At 38.0% G+C, this 23,383-nt stretch overlaps 1 protein-coding gene across 3 annotated transcripts in view; it reads left to right on the top strand.

The window, feature by feature from the left end:
• Positions 1-5,462, top strand: part of YLPM1 (YLP motif containing 1) — a 78,940-nt gene extending 73,478 nt beyond the window's left edge. For 2 of the 3 annotated variants that reach the window (XM_038545271.1, XM_038545272.1), the window contains exons 20-21: positions 4,537-4,720; positions 5,045-5,462. In XM_038545271.1, coding sequence (XP_038401199.1) covers positions 4,537-4,683 — 147 coding nt within the window. In that variant the 3' untranslated portion in view covers positions 4,684-4,720; positions 5,045-5,462. Of the gene's footprint in view, positions 1-4,536; positions 4,721-5,044 lie in introns of those variants that run through there. The other variant, XR_005363529.1, reaches the window with a different exon arrangement.
• The last annotated feature ends 17,921 nt before the right edge of the window (positions 5,463-23,383 follow it).

Genomic DNA, 23,383 nt, shown 5'->3' on the forward strand with positions numbered 1-23,383 from the left:
TGCTGGATAGTGTATTCTTGACTGCAGAGTTTTCCCATGTAGTGCTACCTTCAGGCTTGGAAAGTTTCTGCTGAAAAATCTTCTGCTGGCCTTCTGAGTTTTCCCTTGTAAGTTACTGCCTTCTTTTGTCTTGCTCCTTTTAAGACTTTTTCTTTATTACTATATTTTGCCAATTTAATTACAACATGTCTTGGTGTGGATCTGCTTTTGTTGATTTTGATGGGAGTTCTTTGTGCTTCCTGGATCTGGATATCTGTTTCCTTCCCTAGGTTAGGGAAGTTTTCAGCTGCTACTCTTCAAATAAATTATCTCTCTTCTTCTGGGACTCCTATAATAAGAATGTCATTACATTTGATAGAGTCACTGAGTTCCCTAAGGCTATGCTTATTTTGCTTAATTCTTTGTTCTCTTTTGTTCAGTCTGATTACTTTCCATTACTCTGTCTCCTTAGGTCACTAATTTATTCTGCTTCTTCCATCCTGCTGTTCATTCCCTCAAGCATATTTCTCATTTCATTTATTGTACCCTTTCTCTCTGCTGTTTTATTCCTTCTCTCTGTTAACGTCTCACTGATATCCTCTATTCTTTTCTCAAGTCCAGTTAGTATCCTTATGATCATTGCTTTAAATTCTTTATCAGGCATGTTACTTATATCTGTTTTGCTTAGATCTCTTCTGGCCATATTCTTGTTCTTTCATTTGGAATAAATTTCTCTGACTTCTCATTTTGTCTGAGTCTCTGCCTCTTTCTCTGTGTTAGGAAAGTTGGCTACATCTCTCATTCTTGAGGGTAATGACTTTATGAAAAAAAGGTCCTGTAGTGCCCTGCCATATGGTATCCCCTGTTCCCCAGGGCCTCATGCTTCTGAAAGTGTGACCAGTGAATGCTCTGTAGGCTTTGCTCTTTTGTTCTGGCCATTTTATCCTTCAGGCCAGCTATCTGCAGAGGCTCTTTGCCAGTTGTGGGCAGTGTTTGGTCCCTGGCCTGAATGTGGTGCGTTTTAAATAGATGTGCTCTGGTCTGATTGTGAAATGAGACCTCTTGCCACCACTGCCAGAACTGAGGCTCCATAAAACTCCCACATCGGGAGATGCAACGTGAGCAAGTGTTTGCTTCAGTCTTCTGAGAGAGGAGTCCTGCCTTACTGAGGCTAAGGCAAGTATGAGTGGGAGAGGCAGTTCCGCAAGAGCACAGGGGGCAGGTCTTGGTTTAGGCAAGTTAGGTCGTTAGTGTTGGTGCTGCACTGGTTCCCACAGGTAGTCCTGTGGTTATGCTGAGGGGTAAGGTGAGGGAAGTGGCATTGGCCAGGTCCTTTGTTCCTAGAGGGGTCTCTTTCTGTGAATGCTGTCTCTCTGGGATGTGCTCCAAGATGAGCAAATAACTTCCCTACTGTATGCCACAGGCATTCTTCAGATTGCTGTTTCCACGCTCTATATTTGCCTGTCTTCTCTCCAAGAGCAGGGCAATTCTCTTACGTCTCTCCCAGCCAACCTGCTGACCTTTAAAACTCCATGCTGAAGGGACAATAAGGGAATGGAGGGAAACTGAATGGGGAAAAATTAGAGAGGAAGACCAACCATAAGAGACTCCTAACTCTGGGAAACAAAGGGCAGAAGGGGAGGAAAGTGGGGGGATGGGGTAACTGGGTGGCAGGCACTTGATGGGATGAGCACTATATGTTGGCAAATTGAATTTAAATTTAAAAAGAAAGACAGATGGCCTTTTCTAATGCGCCTGGGTGGGCTCAGTGGCTGAGCTGGCCTTCAGCCCAGGGTGTAATCCCAGAGTCCTGAGATCAAGTCATGCATCGGGCTCCCCTCAGGAAGTCTGCTTCTTCCTCTGCCTATGTCTTTGCCTCTCTCTCTCTGTCTCTCATGAATAAATAAATAAAATCTTTTAAAAATAAATAAATAAAATAATTTCAACATAAAACTGTATTTGTGCTGAAACATATTGCTTATTTAAAACATAATTACATATTTTTCTTCTAATCCTATGTTCTTTATTTTATCTGAGTTTAAAGACTTAATTTAAGCTGCAGACTTAAAAGTTAGCTCTTAGTTTATTCAAAGTGAAATTGACCAGTGTGTTTAACTCTGTGCCAAGGACGTGCTGTTTTTTTCTTCAGTGACCACAGTCTGTCCATTTCTCCATCCTTCATCCTCCTTAACCATAATCATCTTTTGCTAAAGTGTGTCCCCTTGATCCCAAGGGAAATTGAGAGAGTAGATGAATCTATCAAAATAAATACAATCAGCATAAATACATAGCAGAAAGACCAGAGATCTCTGTATACAAAAGCTCACATTATTTAGGCTTTTTTTTTTTTTCTAAAGTCCATGAAGGAAATTTAGGTTTTCTACACACTAAAAATCTACTTTAAAAAGAGTTGGGGGGATCCCTGGGTGGCGCAGCGGTTTGGCGCCTGCCTTTGGCCCAGGATGCGATCCTGAAGACCCAGGATCGAATCCCACGTCGGGCTCCCGGTGCATGGAGCCTGCTTCTCCCTCTGCCTATGTCTCTGCCTCTCTCTCTTTCTTTCTCTGTGACTATCATAAATAAAAAAATAATAATAATAAAATAAAATAAAATAAATAAAAAAATAAAAAGAGTTGGGTATGGGATACCTAGGTGGCTCAGTGGTTGAGCATCCACCTTTAACTCAGGTCATGATTCCGAGGTTCCCACAAGGAGCCTGCTTCTTCCTCTGCCTATGTCTCTGCCTCTCTTTCTGTATCATGAATAAATAAATAAAATCTTAAAAAAATAAAAAGAATTGGGTGTTATCAATTTTTCCCCACTGCCATTACTATGTATCTTCTCTTTGGTCAAGTGGTTGCTATTTGGAGAAGCCTAGTCATTTCATTACCAGTCCTGTAAATGGTAATAGGAAAGGTCAGTGTACCTCTAAGAGCAGTAATGCATTTCTATGTCTGGTGTGAACAGCATGGAGTATGCATGCTCTCGTTTTCTTTCCTTGCAACAGATAATAAATCACAAGCTAAATTTATATACAGTCTTGGGGGCTTCTGGGTGACACGGTCAGTTAAGCATCCAACTCTTGGTTTCAGCTCAGGTTGTGATGTCAGGGTCGTGAGATCAAGCCCCCCATGTCAGGCTCCATGCTTGGTGTGGAGTCAGCTTGAAATTCTCTCTCCCTTTCCTGCCCCTCCCACTTGTACACTCTCACTCTCTTTGTCTCTCTCAACTAAACAATCTTTTTAAAAAATACAGTTTCTACAGACTTTGGTGCTGTGTCCCCAGTTTCATAGTTTCTCCTTAAGTATTTCAGCTTTTGCAGAATTTGATTTATCTGCTTGTTTTTTAATTGTTAATATAAGAATCTATACTTGATATATTATTAAAATTCAAAATGTATCTGCTTACGTTTTTAAACTATCAGAATACCTGCCAATGGGAAATATCCAGTTTATGTATTTGTAGTTTAAATCTTTCTGTAAATGGGGATCCCTGGGTGGCGCAGCGGTTTGGCGCCTGCCTTTGGCCCAGGGCGTGATCCTGGAGACCCGGGATCAAATCCCACATCGGGCTCCCGGTGCATGGAGCCTGCTTCTCCCTCTGCCTGTGTCTCTGCCTCTCTCTCTCTCTCTCTCTCTCTCTCTCTGTCATAAATAAATAAAATATTTAAAAAAAAATAAATCTTTCTGTAAATGATAGCAGTTGAGTCCATCTCTTTATCTTATGAATGAAAATAGTAATACCTGCTTCCTATTTTCTAAGAAAGTCTGTTAATCTAGGGTATTTATAGTCTGTTAGGGAAGATAAGTCTGTAATAGATCATAGCAATATAGTGTAAAAGTTCAAAAGTAAACCTCAAGATCTAGAAGTAGCTCTAAAGAAGCAATGATTAATTAATTATTTGGCAAAGACAAGAAAGATAAAGCAAGGGTTGATGACTAAACTCATGGCAGGTGGACAAGGTTAGGGCAAAGACATTTCAGGAAGGAGACTAGTATATGCCAGGTTACAGAGATGGGAAATGGTCCAATGTGCTCTGAGAGCTAGAAATAATTTTGTACTGCTTATATAAAAGGCTGTAGTCACTGCCCAGAAATGCCACTGGAGAGCAGACAGGCCAGATCCAAAGGGAGCTGTGTGCTTGGATTTTATTCTTTAGGCGAGGGAAGGATTTAAAGCAGGTGATAGTCACAACTGTCTGTATTTGGGGATCACTGGCAGAATGGATCGGAGGGAGTGAGCATGTAAAAGGTAGGAAGACTAGGCAAAAGGAAAAATAAGATCAGTAAACCAGAAAGGAGGGACAGAAGAGATGGGGGACTGAGCCGAGAGCTGAGAGCTGAACTGTTCAGGAGTTGGAAGGGTTTAGGACTTGGTGACTGGCTAGAGAATTTTCTTTCTGGAACTTAAGATACATGGCTTTCTCCACTTCTCTGCAGTTAATTCCTAATGTTTTTATCTCTTTGTTTTAAATATCCCTTAGACTACCAAGAGAATGAAGAGCTCTTTATGTATTTATTTTTCCTAAAGCCCAGCCTAATGCTGTGTTCTTTTTAGGTGAGATGGGCAGACCTGGAAGAAAAGAAGGATGCAGATAGGAAAAGGGCCATAGGTTTTGTGGTCGGACAGACTGATTGGGAGAAGATCACAGATGAAAGTGGTCACCTGGCTGAAAAAGCCCTCAATCGAACCAAATATATATGAGACTTCGTTTTTGAGCGGAGTCATTAATTCCTCTAAGGTAAGTTTGCACAGTCACGTAAATAGCCTACTGTGTGGTTGTTTTGAAGGGTTTGAGATAAAGGAGACAGCATGCTTTACTAAAAAGGCTTCTCTTCTTGTATTTTCTGGTTCTTAGAAGAGTAAGTATGTGCTAGTTGCCAGTATATACAATGAGGGTGTTGGAAAAGGGAGCAGTTTTCTGCAACCTGGCTCACTTTATACAAGACTTGAGAAAAGCTTGGATTCTTTCGATTTGAGAAGGAGTAGAATGATGAGATACTAAAGTCTATTGAACTTTCTGCCTGCTGTTTCGTGGCTTGACAGCCTTTTCTTTTCCTTTCAGGTGGTTCGCTTTGAGGTGATTCTGAAGCCACAGCCTCATGGAGCTTCGTTGTGTGTCACCTTGCCTTCCACGTTTCAGTTTTTGTTTTGTTTCTACCACTTTAGTTTTTTAAAGTTCTCCAGTGTCCCCAAGAGGTATTAGAATCTTGCTGTACCCAAGCAAGACATTAATTTTTCTTTTTAACTATTTTGGGGAGGGAGGGAGTGATAGCTTAACTGCTGAAACCATGTGGGGGTCTGCTGGAGGATTCCAACAGAAAATATTTCCTCCACTGTACAATGTCACAGACTATCTCTATCATCATTGCTTTGTGGCTGTTTTTGTTTTTTACTGTATGTAACTGGTAGCTGATTGTACTAGGATTAAAAACAATAAACTTTCATGATAAAGCCGATGAGTATTCATGGGCTATACAGCATGGGCCCCTTTCTCTTGTTTTCTTAATTTTATTTTTTATTACTTTTTTAATATGATGTGTTCTAATTACATGCTAGCCGAACATCCCAAAGCCTTTTTCCCATTGAATATTATGTAGCTCAGTGATTCCATAGCACATATTGTAAACACAAGGAAGGTGCACTGATCTTTGTTTGAGAGCTGATTTCATTCTCTGTCTTTGCAGCATGAAGACTAGTATAGACAATTGCAAATATTCATCAGTTCTCTGGAGCACATCAGTTCTGTAGCATGGTGTTTTATTGTCTTATTTTTTTGATCCTCTTGCTGTTCCTCCCTCTTTTCACTTTCTCCTTTCATGCTATGTTATAATTTGATTTTTCCCTCATCTGGCTTTGATTCCTGGTGGGCAGAACTGATGTACTCCATAGAACTCAGGAGCTTGTTGCCTTATTGCTAAACTTGAATCATTGATGTTTTCATCAAGATGACAGGGAAGGATGAGTACGGAGATGTGCAGCCTTCTGGCAGGCACCCTCTAAGCCTGTCAAGTTTTCAGATTCTTGCCAGATTGCTCATTACTGGAAAGCATGGCCTTCTGCACAGATTTTCTTCTCTTGTGGATAGTACCAGGTGGAACCTAGAAATGCACAGAGCTAAAACCCAAATACTCCAATTTAAAAGCAAAAAAAACACTTTTCCCTTTTCCAATCTGCAAAGAAAAAAACATTTTGTAGCATGAGAGAAGACAGAAAGGAGCCTTCTTCCTCAAACACCATTTCCACTTTGTAATCCAACTCAGCAATTTGTAAATATGTTCATGAAAGGCTTAACTATTTTGAAATATACACTTTTGGGCTACAGACAAAAACCTTTTAATTTTATGACCTACATTAAATATTGTGTAACCAGAAATGATATTTATTAGCACTCAAATTGTATTGCTTTGGGTTCAAGAATGTGAAATTATAGTACTGAAGATGAATTTAATGGGAATCCTGACAACTTTCTGTTCTTCTGTCTTCCCTGAAGTTCTGAATGTTTATATGTAAGAGGCTTTAAGATCATTAACAAGTCAATACTGAATGTATAATTTGCCACATTGGATGACTTCCACTGTTTGTAGTATTTAACAAGCTACTTTGGTTGCTTCTTGGCCGACAGTACACTTCTATGTACCCATCTTTCTCAGCCACCTTTATGAGTGAAGGTACATCACAGGATAACCAATAGAATTCTTGTTTGTACAGAGACGCACGTGAATCTACCAAATGTCTGTTCTTATCAAAAACAGTATTTCCAGAGTGTGTTCTCTAGTTCAGAAGACAATGGAAGCATATATGCTCTCATAAAGGATGTTTTACTTTAGTTTTCTTAACCTTTTTATGTTCTAACAGTATTCAGAATGCCAGTGAAATAAGTGGTAATCACTTTAAACCCACCATATTTTTGCCTTGCAGCCATGCCTTTGTGTCTCTGATCTTATACCAAAGGGGATAGGGAAGAGAACAGAGTCAGAAATGGCCTCTGCTGGTTTTCAGAATATACAGAATAACATGACCTTAGGAGATGGACATAGAATGTTGGCTGCTTTAGGAACTTGGCCTAACAACCTCAATGAAAGAGAATAATGAAAAAAAAAAAAGATTAGGCCCCAAAAATAAAATAATAGAGACTGTCAGTTAGTATTCAACTTTACTAATCTAATGAGACTGGTAAAAAATTCTTGAATTTGCATTCTCACTAGATGCAGAATAGAATTAGAAAGCCCAAGAATATCTTGGAGAAATTTGGTGTGAGTAAAAAATGCCTTGATAACATAGATACTTTAAATTTATTGAGATATCCTTGGAATACAGAAAACCAAACTTGGGTTCCATTTATTTGCTAGCATTTTACTGTTGTTTTATTAACATTGTTTTCTTTATCATCTCAAAAAACTGCTTGGTATGTGTTTTACGTTTTTTATTATAATCGTATGAAGTTGATTTAAAATCCTGTGTTGTGTCTTGATACAAAAATAATCTGATGTTGGGGAAAGTTCTTGGTATCTTTAATGTTTCAGATCTCTTAAACTAAATGAAAACTCTCACTTTGGTGATTCAGCTCTGCTTGATGAGATGCAGAAATTTTTTCTATTTAGAAATCATTTATTTAGGGTTAAGTTGGCATATTCAGAACACATTGTGATTGATTACAGGGATCAAAAGCCATCAGTTATACACAGTAATCTGTTTGTTGACACGATTCACATAATTTTCAAGAAGTTATACTTGATTTTGATATCAATGATTAATTCAGAAGTTTACTGACAGACAAAAATCTTAAATTTTCTGGTTGGATTTCTTTCCTTTGTGAAAGAATTCTGGTTGTTGTTTGGGCAAACCACGTATAAAATTCTGAATTGGATTGACTAAAATTTCAACCTAGGTTTTCATACTTTGGAGGTGCCTCAGCTTTTATGTTAAGTATTTTATCCTGCTGACTGTGCAAGTTGCAGGTATTTTAAAGGTAATGTTGGTATCTAGAGCCTGGCATACTGTTAGGACTGTAAAAGCAACAAGTCGTCGGCTACAAAGAGACTGTATGGCTATTTTAAATACAGCTTAGAGCTACCAAAACAGAGATGAATTTTACTGGTACAAGTTCAAGTTCCTCTCTCAGAAGTTATGTGACCTTAAGCAAATCATTTAACTTATCTGGGCTTCCATTTCCTCATCTATAAAGTGAACATAACAAAACTTACCTAGCTAGCACAGGTTGCTGGGAGGAGTGAATTGAGAGGATGTTTGTAAGCTGCTTGGCCCAGTACTGAGCACAGAGTAAAAGGTAAAAAACTGGTGGTAGCCGTCATCATTGTCATTATTACTTTTTTATTTGTTCCTCTTTTTGCTTTTGAAATCTGAAATTTTCACTTGGCTTAAAGATAATCATCATCGTTTGTAGTCAGCTACTATAGACTGAGGTATGCCATATGAAACAGTACAGTTTGTGTGTGTGTGTGTTGGAAGAGTAATCATTGAGAAGCATTTTCAGGTAAGTGGTGAAACTAATCTTCAGAACCTGTAAGGAGCCTTAAGAGGCTTAGGCGCAAAGGCTAACTACTAAATACCCAGAGAGGATAAGTATTAACAACAGTTGCCAGACCACAGGTGTGTACAAAGGTAAAGGTACTGAATTGTGGATTTGCTTTGACTTGCATATATTCAAAAAGAAAATGGTAATTTTATGCATAAGTAATGCATGCATGTGGTATAAAATTCAGAAGGTTCAAGGGCATATGTATTAAAGTCTCCCTTCCATCTCAACGACCTCAGCCTCCCACATCCCATCTATAGAAGTGACCAGTGTTGCCTGTTAATTTTGTTTCCTTTTAGAAAAATTCTATGGATAAGCATTAAGTATTAACATTTTTGTTTTTGTGTACTCAAATGGTAGAGTGCTACACAAACCATCTTATTTTTGTTTTTTCTTTTTAATGGTCTTGGAAGTCGTTCAGATTGTATACAGAACATTCTCATTCCCCCTCTTTTTCTCTCTCTTCTCCCCTTTCTAACTTCTCTTTCTTCCTCCTCCATTCTCTCTCTCTCTCCCTCCTTCCCTCCCTCCTTCCTTCCCCCCTCCTTAATTTTCCAAAGGTACCTTTGTATTTTAAGGAGCTTTACTGAAAAATTTTAAGCAACCGCTTCATTTATATTTCTGTTCTTTTCATGGCATGGAATATATATTGTGTAGGTATATTTCTATACAGTTTTATTACATGTGTAGGTTGGTGTATCCACCCCCATCTTCCTCATACCCCCATGTCTAACCCCTGGCAATCATTAATCTGTTCTCTGTTTCTATAATTATATCATTTAAAGAATGTGATATAAATGAAATCATTTAAGATGTAAACTTTTGGGACTGGATTCTTGGCTTTTTTTTTTTTTAACTTGGCATAATTCTCTGGCATTCATTCACGTTGTTATGTGTATCAGTGCTTTGTTCCTTTGTATTGCTCAGTGGCATTCCATCCTTTTTTCCTTTTACAGCTGCAGAATATTGTATGTCGTTACTGTGATTTAATGTACCAGGTTTCTGTTGATGGATATCCATGCTGTCTTCTGTTCTTACAAATTTTGAATTTTATATATCATCATCACTCTGCCACTCCCTATGCTTACCTGAGTTTTAACAATGAAGGAACAGTACCAATGGCATCCTTTACATATTCTCAGGGGGATGATAGGCACTTTAGAGCCAGCATGTCACAGGGGTGAACTATTAAGAGAGATGCCGTAATGAAATGACAAAGGCAGATCTTGTTTCCTGGTAAATCTTACATAATAGGATTCTGACAAAGCAAAGAATCATGATGCATCTTAGAGGGCCAGAGACTCTGATGAGTCCCTGGTCTACACGTGAATGAATGTTAAATCCTTAGACCACCGTCCTCTGTACCTGGATATTTATGCACAATGATTGATCTGATTCCATTCTCAGGCTCCATTGCTTTCATGTTAGACCATGGTCAATGAGCATCCTCTTGAGTGAGGCGGAGCTTCTGCAGTTAATGCACAGCCGTCTGCCTGCCAGCAGGACCTTGCATTTGTGATCCTATGAGGAGCTTGTAGACAAATTTAACAATTTATTATAAAGGGAAAGACTTTGAGTCTTCTATTTAAGAAGCTTGCACTTTCTACCAAATTCTTGTTTTTGACAGTATTGATCTAGATTGCAGATCCTTCTCCTATATTTAAAGAATTAAAGTAATCTCTTCCACCATAACTTGGAATTTCTCTCATACCTATCATTTCTGATGGTGAGTTCTAATTCTTGGGTATGTCTAATGTTTGTTTCTTTTACAGCATCTAGCTAGCTTGGTGCATGGTTCATGTTATCTCTTGAGTGAATAGAGGGGATGTCTCCCATGAGCGTGGCAGTAGTCACACACTTCACTTATTCAGAGTTGGACAGGTAAAAAAAGGAGTGAGTCAGAGGGTGGAGACTGGCAAACTGGAGAACAAGGTAGGTCCGGTTAAAGGGGAAACAACACCTGCAAAGCCACAGCAGATTGTGGCTATGTGGGGAAGTGGGTTCTTGTTGCCAGATTTTCTGGCTTTTCAAGAAAAATGAAAAATCTGGGTTTTTATGTGTGAAATCATTGAGCACTAGGAACTTATTTTGGTTTTGATTTGATTGGTTGGGGGGCTTTTTGCAAATGCTTTGGCATGCACAGTTTGCCTGCCATTTCAGACTTGAAGGCTGCCAGTTTGAAACTCTTGATATTTAGAGAAGAGGTTGAAAAGACCTTAGGACTCATTCCTGTCAAATCCCTTCACTTTAGAGATGAAGTTTCTGAGTCTGAAAGACAAATTATTTGCTCAAAATCCCATAGTTATTTGATGGCAGAACAAGACTAAAACTTGGGTTTCCTGGTCCCCGACTTAGCACTTTTTTCTTAACTATGATACCTTCTTTCTGAGGGCCTTCATAAGTTCTAGGATGGTAAATGCTTCAGTATTGTGTGTGTTGTGTGCATGTGCACATGGGCGTGTTTTCTAAATTCTGTGGACCTAGAAGTACGTTCTGATGTAAATATATCTATTAGGAACAATATGATTCAGTTGGTTACCTCTGAAACCATCTTCCTTGCATTCCCACAGTAAAACTATATGCTTGGGATCTTATTTATTACTTGTTAGATTGCTTGATACTTTTTAATTACAGAAGCTTAAAAATTTGATGAGTATTCTTGTGTAAGAATGGAGGAGAGGAAATCATGTTTTGCAGTTTGGATAGCTCATAGAAATAATTTTGTTTTCTGTAATTTGTCATTTCTTTTTTTTTTTAATATTTTATTTATTTATGACAGATACAGAGAGAGAGAGAGAGAGAGAGAGGCAGAGACACAGGCAGAGGGAGAAGCAGGCTCCATGCACCGGGAGCCCGATGTGGGATTCGATCCCGGGTCTCCAGGATCACGCCCTGGGCCAAAGGCAGGCGCCAAACCGCTGCGCCACCCAGGGATCCCTAATTTGTCATTTCTTATGTAATATAACTAGCCTATTTGCTCTAGCTCCAACAACAAGCATCTTAACCTACTTCACTTGGAAGTTCCCTGTTACCCATCTTATGAAGGACAAATTCATCAGCTTGGCAGTGAAATCCGTCAGTAACACGATCCCAGCTACTTTTCCAGCTTCCTCTTCCACTCTTCTTACCACGTGTACACATACCACAGGCACACTGTGTGACTTACTGTATACTCAGCTTTCCCTAAAATTTCCCATTTCCTTTAGAAATTGTATCTTAGGGCCTGGATCACATGCTACATTCTCCCTAAAGCTGTGTTTTCTCTGATCTTCCTGTTTTGCTTCTTCCTTCCAGCACAGGGTTTTGCTTGATTTGTCCTATGATCGGTCTCTCTCTCTCTCTCTCTCTCTCTCTCTCTGCCTTTGGATGTGGCTTTCATATATTTAATTTTTTTAAGTAGGATTAATATACACAGTTTCAGTTGTAATATAATGATTCAACAGTTCTATACATTACTCAGTGCTCACCACAGTAAGTGTGGTAACCATCTGTCACCAAACACAACATTATTAACATCTTATTGTAAATGAGAGTGTAAATTGGTGCAGCCACTGTGGAAAACAGTATGGAGGTTCCTCAAAAAATTAAAAGTATAATTATCAAATGACCTAGTAATTCTACTACTGGTTATTTACCAAAAGAAAATGGAAAGATATATGCACCCCTGTGTTTACTGCAGCATTATTTACAATAGCCAAGATACGGAAGCAACCCATATGTCCTTCCGTAGATCTATGATCTCCTCTTAATTTTTTTCTAGTAGAATAACACACACACACACCTGTCTTGTCTTTCTGCCCCATCCCTTCCCATTCCCAAATACAGCTCCTAGAGGGTAAAAACTTTATTTTGCTCCTCTTCCATCCTTACAACACCTAATATGCAATACCTGTTATGTATAGTTGATGCTCATTAAGCATATTTAGAATTGATGCAATGAATTTAAATATAAAGTTAACTCATATAGGTCAATATATGTGTAATTCACAAAACTCCAGTTCTTTTTTTTTTAATTTTTATTTATTTATTTGTTTATTTATGATAGTCACACAGAGAGAGAGAGGCAGAGACACAGGCAGAGGGAGAAGCAGGCTCCATGCACCGGGAGCCCGACGTGGGATTTGATCCCGGGTCTCCAGGATTGCGCCCTGGGCCAAAGGCAGGCGCCAAACCACTGTGCCACCCAGGGATCCCCAAAACTCCAGTTCTTGAGTTTGCTTTTTCACTGCCTATTTTCCACTTGGTGGCATTTCCATAAGTACTATATAAACCAGGTATCACAAGTTCAAATGCCTGCTATGGATGTAAGTGAAAGAATTGGCCAGTAGTTTCATAATGGCATGTTCTCTTCTTTCATCAGGAACATACTTTGCAAACTAGACGTGTAGGAATATTCTTCAGTCTTGTGGGAAAATGTCCTCTTTCCAATTTTTCTCAAAATATTCTACACTATGTATCTTTAGTGTCCCTACATTTGGTAGAGATATAAGTACAAGTGTTCATTTTCTTCTTTACTCTGAGAAAATCAACAGTGGAAGCAGAATCATAAAGGCAACTGCTCTCAGCTTGGGGAGGCAGTAGGGCATGGTGAGGACTGAGTGCTTGCCCTATCTCAATGAGATCGTTCTTCTCCAGCCAGGTGTTACCAAATGAAGATAAAGGGAAAGCTCAATTTTTATGTGATAAAGTCTTTTCAAAATACTATAGGGGCAATAGAGTAGTGGCAATGGGCAAGTCAGCTGGAGGCTACATATTATCTACAGGCCATCATTTTGAGACTTCTGACATATGTCATAGAAGACTTTGGAAAGACAAAGAAGATTTCAATAGGAGAGGAAACATCAGCTTATAGTTTGCATGTAAAGATTTTGGCCAATACCTGGTAACTAACATTTTGGAGTAAATAATTCTGTTTTCATTGAGTCAGATAGCAGTACATACATAATATACTAATGCTGAATTTGCAGTAGGTTATTTTTTGTTCATTGGTTGCTGTCACATGGATGCATGCATATTGCCTCCTCCTTGGGTGACATCCTTTCCATGCCTCCATTTATCAAGATGGCAGATGAGCACCTGTGTGTGCACAATTAAATAGTGTGCACACACTTATCCCAGAGAAAGAAGACTGCAAGAATTCCCTTTGGTTAAGTGGAGCAGCTGAGCAGCCATACCCAGAGGTGAATTTGACCAGAATGTCCTACTCATAACTCTCCATTGCTTGCTACTATTTCTACTGGGGAGAGAGGATACATGTCATTAAAGCTTCTTTGTTGGCACCTGTCAGTGTCAAGGTGGGTGTACTTTTGCTATGTTTGATTTCTTAAACTATATTTTGGGGCATTATCTTTTTCAAGTTTATTCCAGTCATAAAATAATTCATTCGTTCTCATTATTTAAAAAAATTAAAATACTATAGATAATACTAAAACCCCTGTTGAGCATCAAACATTTTAAAATCTTGGAGGTAATTACTGTTACCATTTTGGGATGTGGCTTCCCAAATCTTTTTCTGTGCATTTATAAACATATATATGTACCTATAAGGGTTTAGTTAAGTTTTTTTTACGTGAGTGATACTCTTTACATGTTGTCTGCAAACCCCTTATGTCTGTGTGTGTGTATATATATATATGCACACATACATATAAATTATATATGTGTAAGTATATATTCCATGATATCTATATAGCATAGATTATTTCTCTTATTTGTGACAGTTTTTCACTATCATGACAGTGTTAACATTGAGCATTCTTGTAAATGCCCTTCTGGGGCATAGTTTCAAATTTTCCAGGGAAAATACAGAAAAATTTAATTATTGGGCCATAGGAAAAAATTCTTCCATTTATGTCCTTCTAATAATCTGTATGTGTATTTTAGAAAGAGTCCTAACTTAATGGCTGGGAATTTTAAAAAATTGTTTTCTTGGTACTTTAAAATTCAGTCTTGAGTAAATTTGGAATTGATAAGGATAAGCGAAATAGACTCAAAGTAATAGCCATACATAGATCAAAGCTATTAAGTTTTTGGGAATAGGTGCTGTGTTTCAATGGTGGGGAAATTAAATTTTCAATTGAGAAGATTATCTCCCTTAGTTGTGAAGTTCTTTTTTCCAACTCTTTCTCTTCTCCCTTTGGAATTATGACAACTGGATCCATAAGTACTATGAAAATATTTTCTCACATCACACATCCTGTTTGATACTAGTTTGAAAATATAAGTTTTGATACTGTACCTTTGCTTTTAAAAAAAGTATTAGTTTGGTGAAATCTGGAATAACCACTTTACATGAGAGGATCTAGTTCATTTTTTTAGGTATTAAAGGTTTTATTAAAAGGACATTCTTGGAGTGCCTGGCTGGCTCAATTGGTGGAGCATACCACTCTTGATCTCAAGGTCATGAGTTCGAGCACCATATTGAGTATAAAGATTACTTAAATAAATAATAAAATTTTAAAAATAAAAGAATGTTCTTTACACAAATAACTAATATCAGAAGTGAAAGAATGGACATCACGAAACATCTCATGACATCAAAAGGAAAGGAATACCGTGAACAACTCTGCCCACAGATTTGATAACCTAGATGAAATAGAACAGTTACTTGAAAGGTATAATCTGCCAAAACTCATAAAAGAGAAAATAGACAATATAAATAGGTCTGTATCTATTAAGAAAATTGAATCAATACTAACAAACCTTATTCTTATTTCTTTTAACCAACCTTCAAAAACAAAAAGCACCAGGCCTAGATAGGCTTACTGGGAATTCTACCCAACTTTTTAGGAAGAATTTACACCAGTTTTCTATTCTCTCTTTCAGAAGATAGAAGCAGAAGGAATATTCCCTAACCCATACTATGAGGCCAGCATTATCCTTCTACCAAAACCAAAGACATTACAAGTAAAGAAAACTGCAGACTGTGGATTTCCATGAACATATATGCAAAAACCCCTAACAAAATATTAGCAAATTGAATCCAATAATGTATTTAAAAAATTATGCTCATGACTGAGTGGGATCGTATGCAAGGTATGGTTCAACATTCAAAAATTAGTACACGTTGTCCATCACAACAGGCTAAAGGAGAAAAATCACATCATATAAACAAATGAAAGAAGCATTGACAAAATCCAACACCCAGTCATGATTGAAAACCCTCAGTAGAGTAGAAATAGAGGGGAACTTTCTTAACTTGATAAAGAGTAACTATAAAAAAAAACCTATAGCTAATATATTTCATATTTAATGGTGAGAAACATGAAGCTTTCCTTATAAGATCAGAAACAAGTCAAAGATGTTCCTTCCCACCACTGCTTTTCAAAATTTTGTTAAGTCCTGGATAATGCAAGAAGACAAGTGAAGGAAAGAAAAGATACACAGATTAGAAGAAATAAAACTTTGTTTGCAGAAGACACTTGTTTATGTAGAAAATCCAAAAGAATCAACAAACTCCTGGAACTAATACATACAGGAAGGTTACAGGATACAAAGTTAATATATAAAAGTTAGTTGTTTTCCTATGTACCAGCAATAAACAAGTGGAACTTGAAATTTAAAACAATACCATTGGGCAGCCTGGGTGGCTCAGCAAGTCTCGGGATCAAGTCCCACGTCGGGCTTCCTGCATGGAGCCTGCTTCTCTCTCTGCCTGTGTCTCTGCCTTTCTCTCTCTCTGTGTCTCTCATGAATAAATAAATAAAATCTTTAAAAAAATTTTTTTAAATACCATTTATATTAGCATCCCCCAAAACAAAATACTTAAATTAACAAGATGTATATGAGGAAAATTACAAAACTGATGAAAGAAATCAAAGAACTAAGTAAATGCAGAGAGAATTCATGTTTATGGATAAGTAGACTCAAAACTGTCAAGATGTCAGTTCTTCCCAAATTAATCTATAGATTCAATGCAATTCCAGTCAAATTCCCAGCAACTTTTTTGTGAATAATGACAAACTGATTCTAAGGTTTATATGGAGAAGCAAGGGACCCAGGATAGACAATACAATATATTTTTTTAAGATTTTATTTATTTATTCATGAGAGACAGAGAAAGGCAGAGATACAGGCAGAGGGAAGTAAGCTCCATGCAGGGAGCCCAATGTTGGATTCAATCCTGGGACTCCAGGATCACACCCTGGGCCAAAGGCAGGTGCCAAACCGCTGAGCCACCCAGGGATCCCTAGACAACACAATATTGAAGAACAAAATTGAAGGACTGATAATACCTGACTTCATGACTTACTATAGAGCTATAGTAATCAAGACAAAAACAGACAAAATAGATAATAGGCATAAATAAAAGGAACAGAAATGAGATCCCAATGTAGATCCACATAAATTTAATCAACCGATTTTTGTCAAAGGAGCAAAGGCAATACAATGGAAAAAAAAATACTATCTTTTTAAAAAGATTGATAGGAGAGAGAGCATGAGCCAGGGGAGGAGCAGAAGGAGAAGCAGACTCCCCGCTGAGCAGGGAGCCTGACTCCCGCTGGATCCCAGGACCCCAGGATCACAAGCTGAGCCAAAGGCAGACACTTAAATGAGTCATCCAGGTGTTCACAAAGGTAGTATTTTCAACAAAGGGTATTGGAACCACTGGACATCAATATGCAAATAAGTTGAATCTAGATACAGACCTTACACCTCTTACAGAAAGTAACTCAAAATGGATCATAGAACTAAATGTAAAACATAAAACTATAAAGCTCTTAGAAGATAACATAGAAATAAACCTAAATGAGTTTGGTGATGACTTTTTAGATCACCAAAGACACAACCCATGAAAGAAAGAATTGATAAGTTGGTCTTGATTCAAATTAAAATTTCTGCTCTATGAAAGACACTGTCAAGAGAAATGTCACAGACTGGGAGAAAATATGTGTAAAATATGTATCTGATAAGGACTATTATCCAAAATATACAAAGAACTCTTAAAACTCAGGAATAGGAAAACAACCCAATTTAAAATTGGGCCAAAGAGTTAACAGGTCATCAAAAAGATAAAGTCGGCAAATGAGCATATGAAAAGATGCTTCATACCATATGTCTTCAGGGAAATTAAAATGAAAACACAGGTATCAACACACACCATTAGAATGGCCAAAATCTAGATCACTGATGACAGCAAATGCTGGTGAGAATGTGCAGCAACAGGAACTCATATTCATTGCTGGTGAGAATGCAACATGGATACCACCACTTTGGAAGATAGTTGACAGTTTCTTAGGGGAGTTGAAAACTATGGCCACACAATAACCTAAACATGGATGTTTATAGAAGCTCTATTCATAATTGCCAAAATTTGGAAATAACCAAGATATCCTTCAGAGATGAATGGTTAAGTAAACATATCCAAACAATGGAGTGTTACTCAACACTAAAAAGAAATGAGCTGTCAAGCCATCAAAAGACATGGAGGAAACTTAAATGCGTGTTAATAAATGAAAAAATCATACACTACACATTATATAATCCCAACTATATGACATTCTGGAAAAGGCAACACTATGTGGACAGTAAAGATTAGTGATTGGTTGCTAGGGGTTAGTGAGAAGGGAAGCACTTTTAGGGCAATGAAACTATTTTGTACGATAACCATAAATGTAGATACATGTCATTTGTACTTGTTCATACTCAGAATATACAGCACAAAGGGTGAACACTAATGAAAACCATGGACTTTGAGTGATGCTGATGCACATAGTTTCATCAGTTGTAACAAATATACCATTCTGGTGGGGATGTTAATAATGAGGGAGCCTAAATGCTTATATGGAGGCAGGCAATACATGGGAAATCTATGTATCTTCTGCTTGATTTTGCTGTGAACCCAACATGACTCTTAAGTCTATTTTTTTAATTATATACTTTGAGGATGTTCTGTTTTTCATAAGATCCCTCTGCTTTCACTAGATGTGAATCTGAGTATGTCGGTAGGGCCTCTCCAAGATCTGAACAGCATTCCTTAAGTTTATTGTCAGGGAAGTATATTGACAGTGAAGGCCTTAAACCAAGAACTGGTATGGTTCTGGTTGAATAATTGCTTAGATTCCATAAGCACTTGAACATAAGATTACTCTCTATGTATACATGTTTGGAAAAACAATGAAACATAAACAGTGTTCCATGTGAAAAGTCCTATGCTAGAGCACGTAATTATAAAACTTTATATCTAAAAATTGCCTGGGGATCTGTTAAAACAAGGCTCAAACAATGATATACTTAAAACAATTAGAGTCTAGAGGTAGGACTCAGGCATAAGTAATTAAAAAAAAAAAACTTTTTTTGTCTTTGAAGATTTTATTTACTGAGGGAGAGAGCATGTGTGGGTGGAGGGGCAGAGGGAGAGGGAGAAGCAGACTCCTTGCTAAGTGGGAGGCTGATGCAGGGCTCCATCCCAGGACCCTGAGATCATGACCCAAGCCAAAGTCAGACATTTAACCAATTGAGCCACCCACGCATCCCTTAAAGTTTTTTTTGTTTGTTTGTTTTAGTAATGTCTACACCAAATGTGGGGCTTGAACTCATGATTCTGAAATCAAGAGTCATATGTTCTACTGACTGAGTCAGCCGAGCATCCCCTCATTGGTAATTTTTAAAGTTTACCAGGTAGGTCAAGCGTGCAGCCAAGTTTGAAAACGAGAGGGCTAAAAGAGATGTTTAATTTATTCTATCTCCATCTAAAGATAAGTTCATTAATCATAATTTCTAAGGGCCTTGGTCTGTTAGTACTTTGCAGGTGTGGTAGATGTTGGAAGTGTTGGAAGGATACTTGTTAGTAACAATTAATGAAACTCCTTAAGTGCAAAGTAAAATCCATATAGCCTGAAAGTTAATGCAGTTTCCAAAGGTGCTTGATAGACAAGAAATAGTCTAGGCACATGGAGAATCTGGCTTATTGGGAGCGAATAAAAGCCAAGATTTAAAATGTCTTTTAATATGAAACACATATGTGCCCCTGGGCCTGAAAACAAGCCATAGCCCTTCAAGTTGTGGTGAAGCTTCTTAACAACAGAAGTAAGTTGTGGTACAATGTCATTTAAACTGGAAAGTTTGGAGGAGAAGTTAGATTTGTGGAGGGGGTCATAGATGGGAGAAGACAAGTGCATTGGGTAGGCAGGACAAGTATTTTTTTTTTATGACTTGATTCTGAGCACAGAATTAGCTGATAGTTCTGATTATCTGTGTACACAGAACAAAACCAAGTAAACCGTAACAAAATGAAAAATTGATATTTAATTAAGAAGCTAGAATGTACCTTATTAAATTAGCCTGCTTTGGTATTTAAAATACTTATTTATGGTTTTAAATGTCCTTATAAAAGCACTCTTATTTATGGTGGTGTGGACTTTTATTTGCTTCTTACTTAAGGGACATTAGTCCTTAAGTAGAACTCTACCAAAGATTCTGATTCTACATGGTGTGTGTGTGGCGGTGGGGGGGTTAACTTTGTATTTTGAAATAATTATAGATCCATAGAAAGTGCAAAAAATGTGCAGAGAAAATCCTCATGCATCCTTCACCAAGTCCGCCCATATGGTAACATTTTATATGAATCAGAGATGTCTCAAAACCAAGAAATTGACATTGGAATACTCCACAGAGCTTATTCAGATTTTTTATTTTAAAAGCAGTGTGTGTGTGTGTGTGTGTGTGTGTGTGTGTGTGTGTGTGTGTGGTTCTGTGCAATGTTATCATGCGTAACTTCATGTAACACCTCTGTATTCCAGATACTGTGCTCCACATGGGACTTGAAGAACTGTTAAGGGGTATGGAATGAGTTGTTTTGCTTGTAGTCCCATCACCAGCTTGAGTTCAGGACTTTGTATTTTGGGGGACTGCTGCTTTGTAGGGATAGGTAGCTTAGCTTTTGCAACAGAAAGTGACTTTTCTTCTTTTATTTGATCATCATTAAAGGTGTTTTTATCAAGGACTATGTTTTGAGGAGGTAAATCATGGTCACTTTATATGAAGGAAGTGAAATGATAAATTTATGCCCCAAAATGTAAAAATCTGTTATTGGTCTTTCTTTTGGGGGCAGATCCACCAATTCTGGCACAACAGCAATAGACTACTAGAAAGTTCCTTCTCTGCCAAGTTTTAGAACATTGGAGACTTGCTCAATAAATGATGCATCTTTGTGGTTCCTGAAACAGAAGACTGCCCCTCACCCAGAGAAATGCCCTGATGTGTTTGAAGTGACTAGATATAATTTTGTAATAAAGAAACAGAAGCAGTCACTTAGTAGAATCTTCTAAGCATTGTCAACATAATTAAACTCTGTCTCACATATGTTTTTTAGGTAATTGCTGTCTCCAGAGCTTAAGGATACATGATCCTATCTACCATTTACAGGGCATAAGGATCTTAATTGCCTTTGCACCTAATATATCAAAACTGGTGTTTAGGAGTATAAACTCAGTGCCATTAAACCTTTTGTTCCTAGTATTTGCTGATAAATCTACAATCTAACAAAACTGCTTATATGTGTGTTGTTCTAATACCGGCACCCTAGTCTTTCTTGGAAACTCTTATTTCTGATTCTATTTTTAGCAAGAATCCTATAGGAGAGAAGAGTTCTGGGGCTGGTTGGTTGGTTGGTTGGAAAATTCTGGTTGGCCCAGTAAGCTCAGCTCTGATGAAGTAATGGGATATGTGATGAGAAATGAGTGTCAAAACATCAAGATAGTAATCTTGGGCAAAAGCATCTTTGGGGTATCTATAAAGAATACATGCCACCAGGTATAATTATGGAGGTTTTATTTTTTTAGGGATTTAATATAGTAAGAACTCAGCAAAGCATCAAGTTGATAATCCCACTGTCTCATAACACTGGGTTTGAAAAAGTCCATTTATTTTGGAACAGAGTAGCCAAAAAACCTTAAAGTCTTAAATATTCTGAAAAAGATAACCCACATTCATGAAAAAAGCAGAGGAGGAAGATTATCAACATTAATGACTATAAAATGAAGAGAACCAGAAAAGGGGCCAGTTTATCTGCAATAAAAAAGCAAGCTTAAAAAAAATAAAAATAAAAAAAGCAAGCTTATCTATGTGGAAATGTGATCTTGAACATTTATTTTATTATTTTATTTTATTTTATTTTATTTTATTTTATTTTATTTTAGATTTATTTATTTATTCATTCATTCAGAGAGAGAGAGAGAGGCAGAGACACAGGCAGAGGGAGAAGCAGGCTCCATGCAGGAAGCCTGACATGGGACTCAATCCCAGGTCTCCAGGATCACACCCCGGGCTGCAGGCGGCGCTAAACTGCTGTGCCACCGAGGCTGCCCTTGAACATATATTTTAAATGTTAGAAGAGCATGGTTGTGTCAGTGTATTTCCCCCTATACATGCACCCAGTGTTTTAGGGAGTAGAACAGCTGCAAAGATGTTTTGAACAACTGTACAGGAGTTAAGAAAAGATCCAAGCCAAACAGTCTCTTCAGTGGACACTGATACAGCCCCAAAAAACAGTTGGCAAGTTAAGGGATGCCTGGGTGGCTCAGTGATTGAGTGTCTGCCTTCAGCTCAGGGCCTGATCCTCATTCTAGGGATGGAGTCTTGCATCAGGCTTCCAGCAGGGAGCCTGCTTCTCCCTCTGCCTTTGTCTCTGCCTCTCTCTCTCTCTCTGTCATGATAAATAAATCTTAAAAAAAATATGTGGCATGTTGAATAATTTTAGAAATACTACATTTAGTCACTAAGTTTAAAGTTAAGAGTGTCAGACTATGTATTGGCCTGTAAACGACAAGCCTTTAGTAACCAACTGGCAAATAGCAATAGTAGTTATGTCATGTGCCAAATAGACAGGTCAACATAGGATTGTTATGAAGAGTAAATGAGGGAATGCATATAGACTTTATAGCACAAGGCTTTTTTTTAGCTGGATTTTCTTTCCTTCTCAGAAAATATTAACATCTCGGTTTAAAGTTAAGTTTTATGATGTCACCACAGCTCTTAGTGCACTTTACTGCACGGTTATAGTAAAAATATTCAGAATATGTCTTGGGCCTATAACGTCACACATCAGAGCTGTTTTTTTAAGGTTTGCATTATTTTTTACAAGATTTTATTTAGGGGTCCCTGGGTGGCGCAGCGGTTTGGCACCTGCCTTTGGCGCAGGGCGCAATCCTGGAGACCTGGGATTGAATCCCACGTCAGGCTCCCGGTGCATGGAGCCTGCTTCTCCCTCTGCCTATGTCTCTGCCTCTCTCTCTCTCTCTGTGACTATCATAAATAAATAAAAATTAAAAAAAAGATTTTATTTATTTAAAAAAAAACAAAAAAAAAGATTTTATTTATTTTTTCATAAGAGACACATAGAGAGGCAGAGACATAGGCAGAGGGAGAAGCAGGCTCCACACAGGAAGCTTGATGCGGGACTCGATCCTGGGACTCCAGTATCACGCCTTGGGCCCAAGGCAGGCACTAAACCACTGAGCCACCCAGGGATCCCCAGGGCCATTCTTAAGCTAAGAAATCTTTTTCCAGGGGATCCCTGGGTGGCGCAGCGGTTTAGCGTCTGCCTTTGGCCCAGGGCGCGATCCTGGAGACCCGGGATTGAGTCCCACGTCGGGCTCCTGGTGCATGGAGCCTGCTTCTCCCTCTGCCTATGTCTCTACCTCTCTCTCTCACTGTGTGCCTATCATAAATAAAAAAAAAAAAAGAGAGAGAGAGAAAAATCTTTTTCTTTTTTTTTTTTTAACATATTCGGGTTTCTTTTTTTTTTATTTTTTATTTATTTATTTATGATAGTCACACAGAGAGAGGGAGAGGCAGAGACACAGGCAGAGGGAGAAGCAGGCTCCATGCACTGGGAGCCCGACGTGGGATTTGATCCAGGGTCTC

Source organism: Canis lupus, chromosome 8, assembly GCF_011100685.1.
Source record: "Canis lupus familiaris isolate Mischka breed German Shepherd chromosome 8, alternate assembly UU_Cfam_GSD_1.0, whole genome shotgun sequence".
Taxonomy (NCBI): Eukaryota; Metazoa; Chordata; class Mammalia; order Carnivora; family Canidae; genus Canis; species Canis lupus.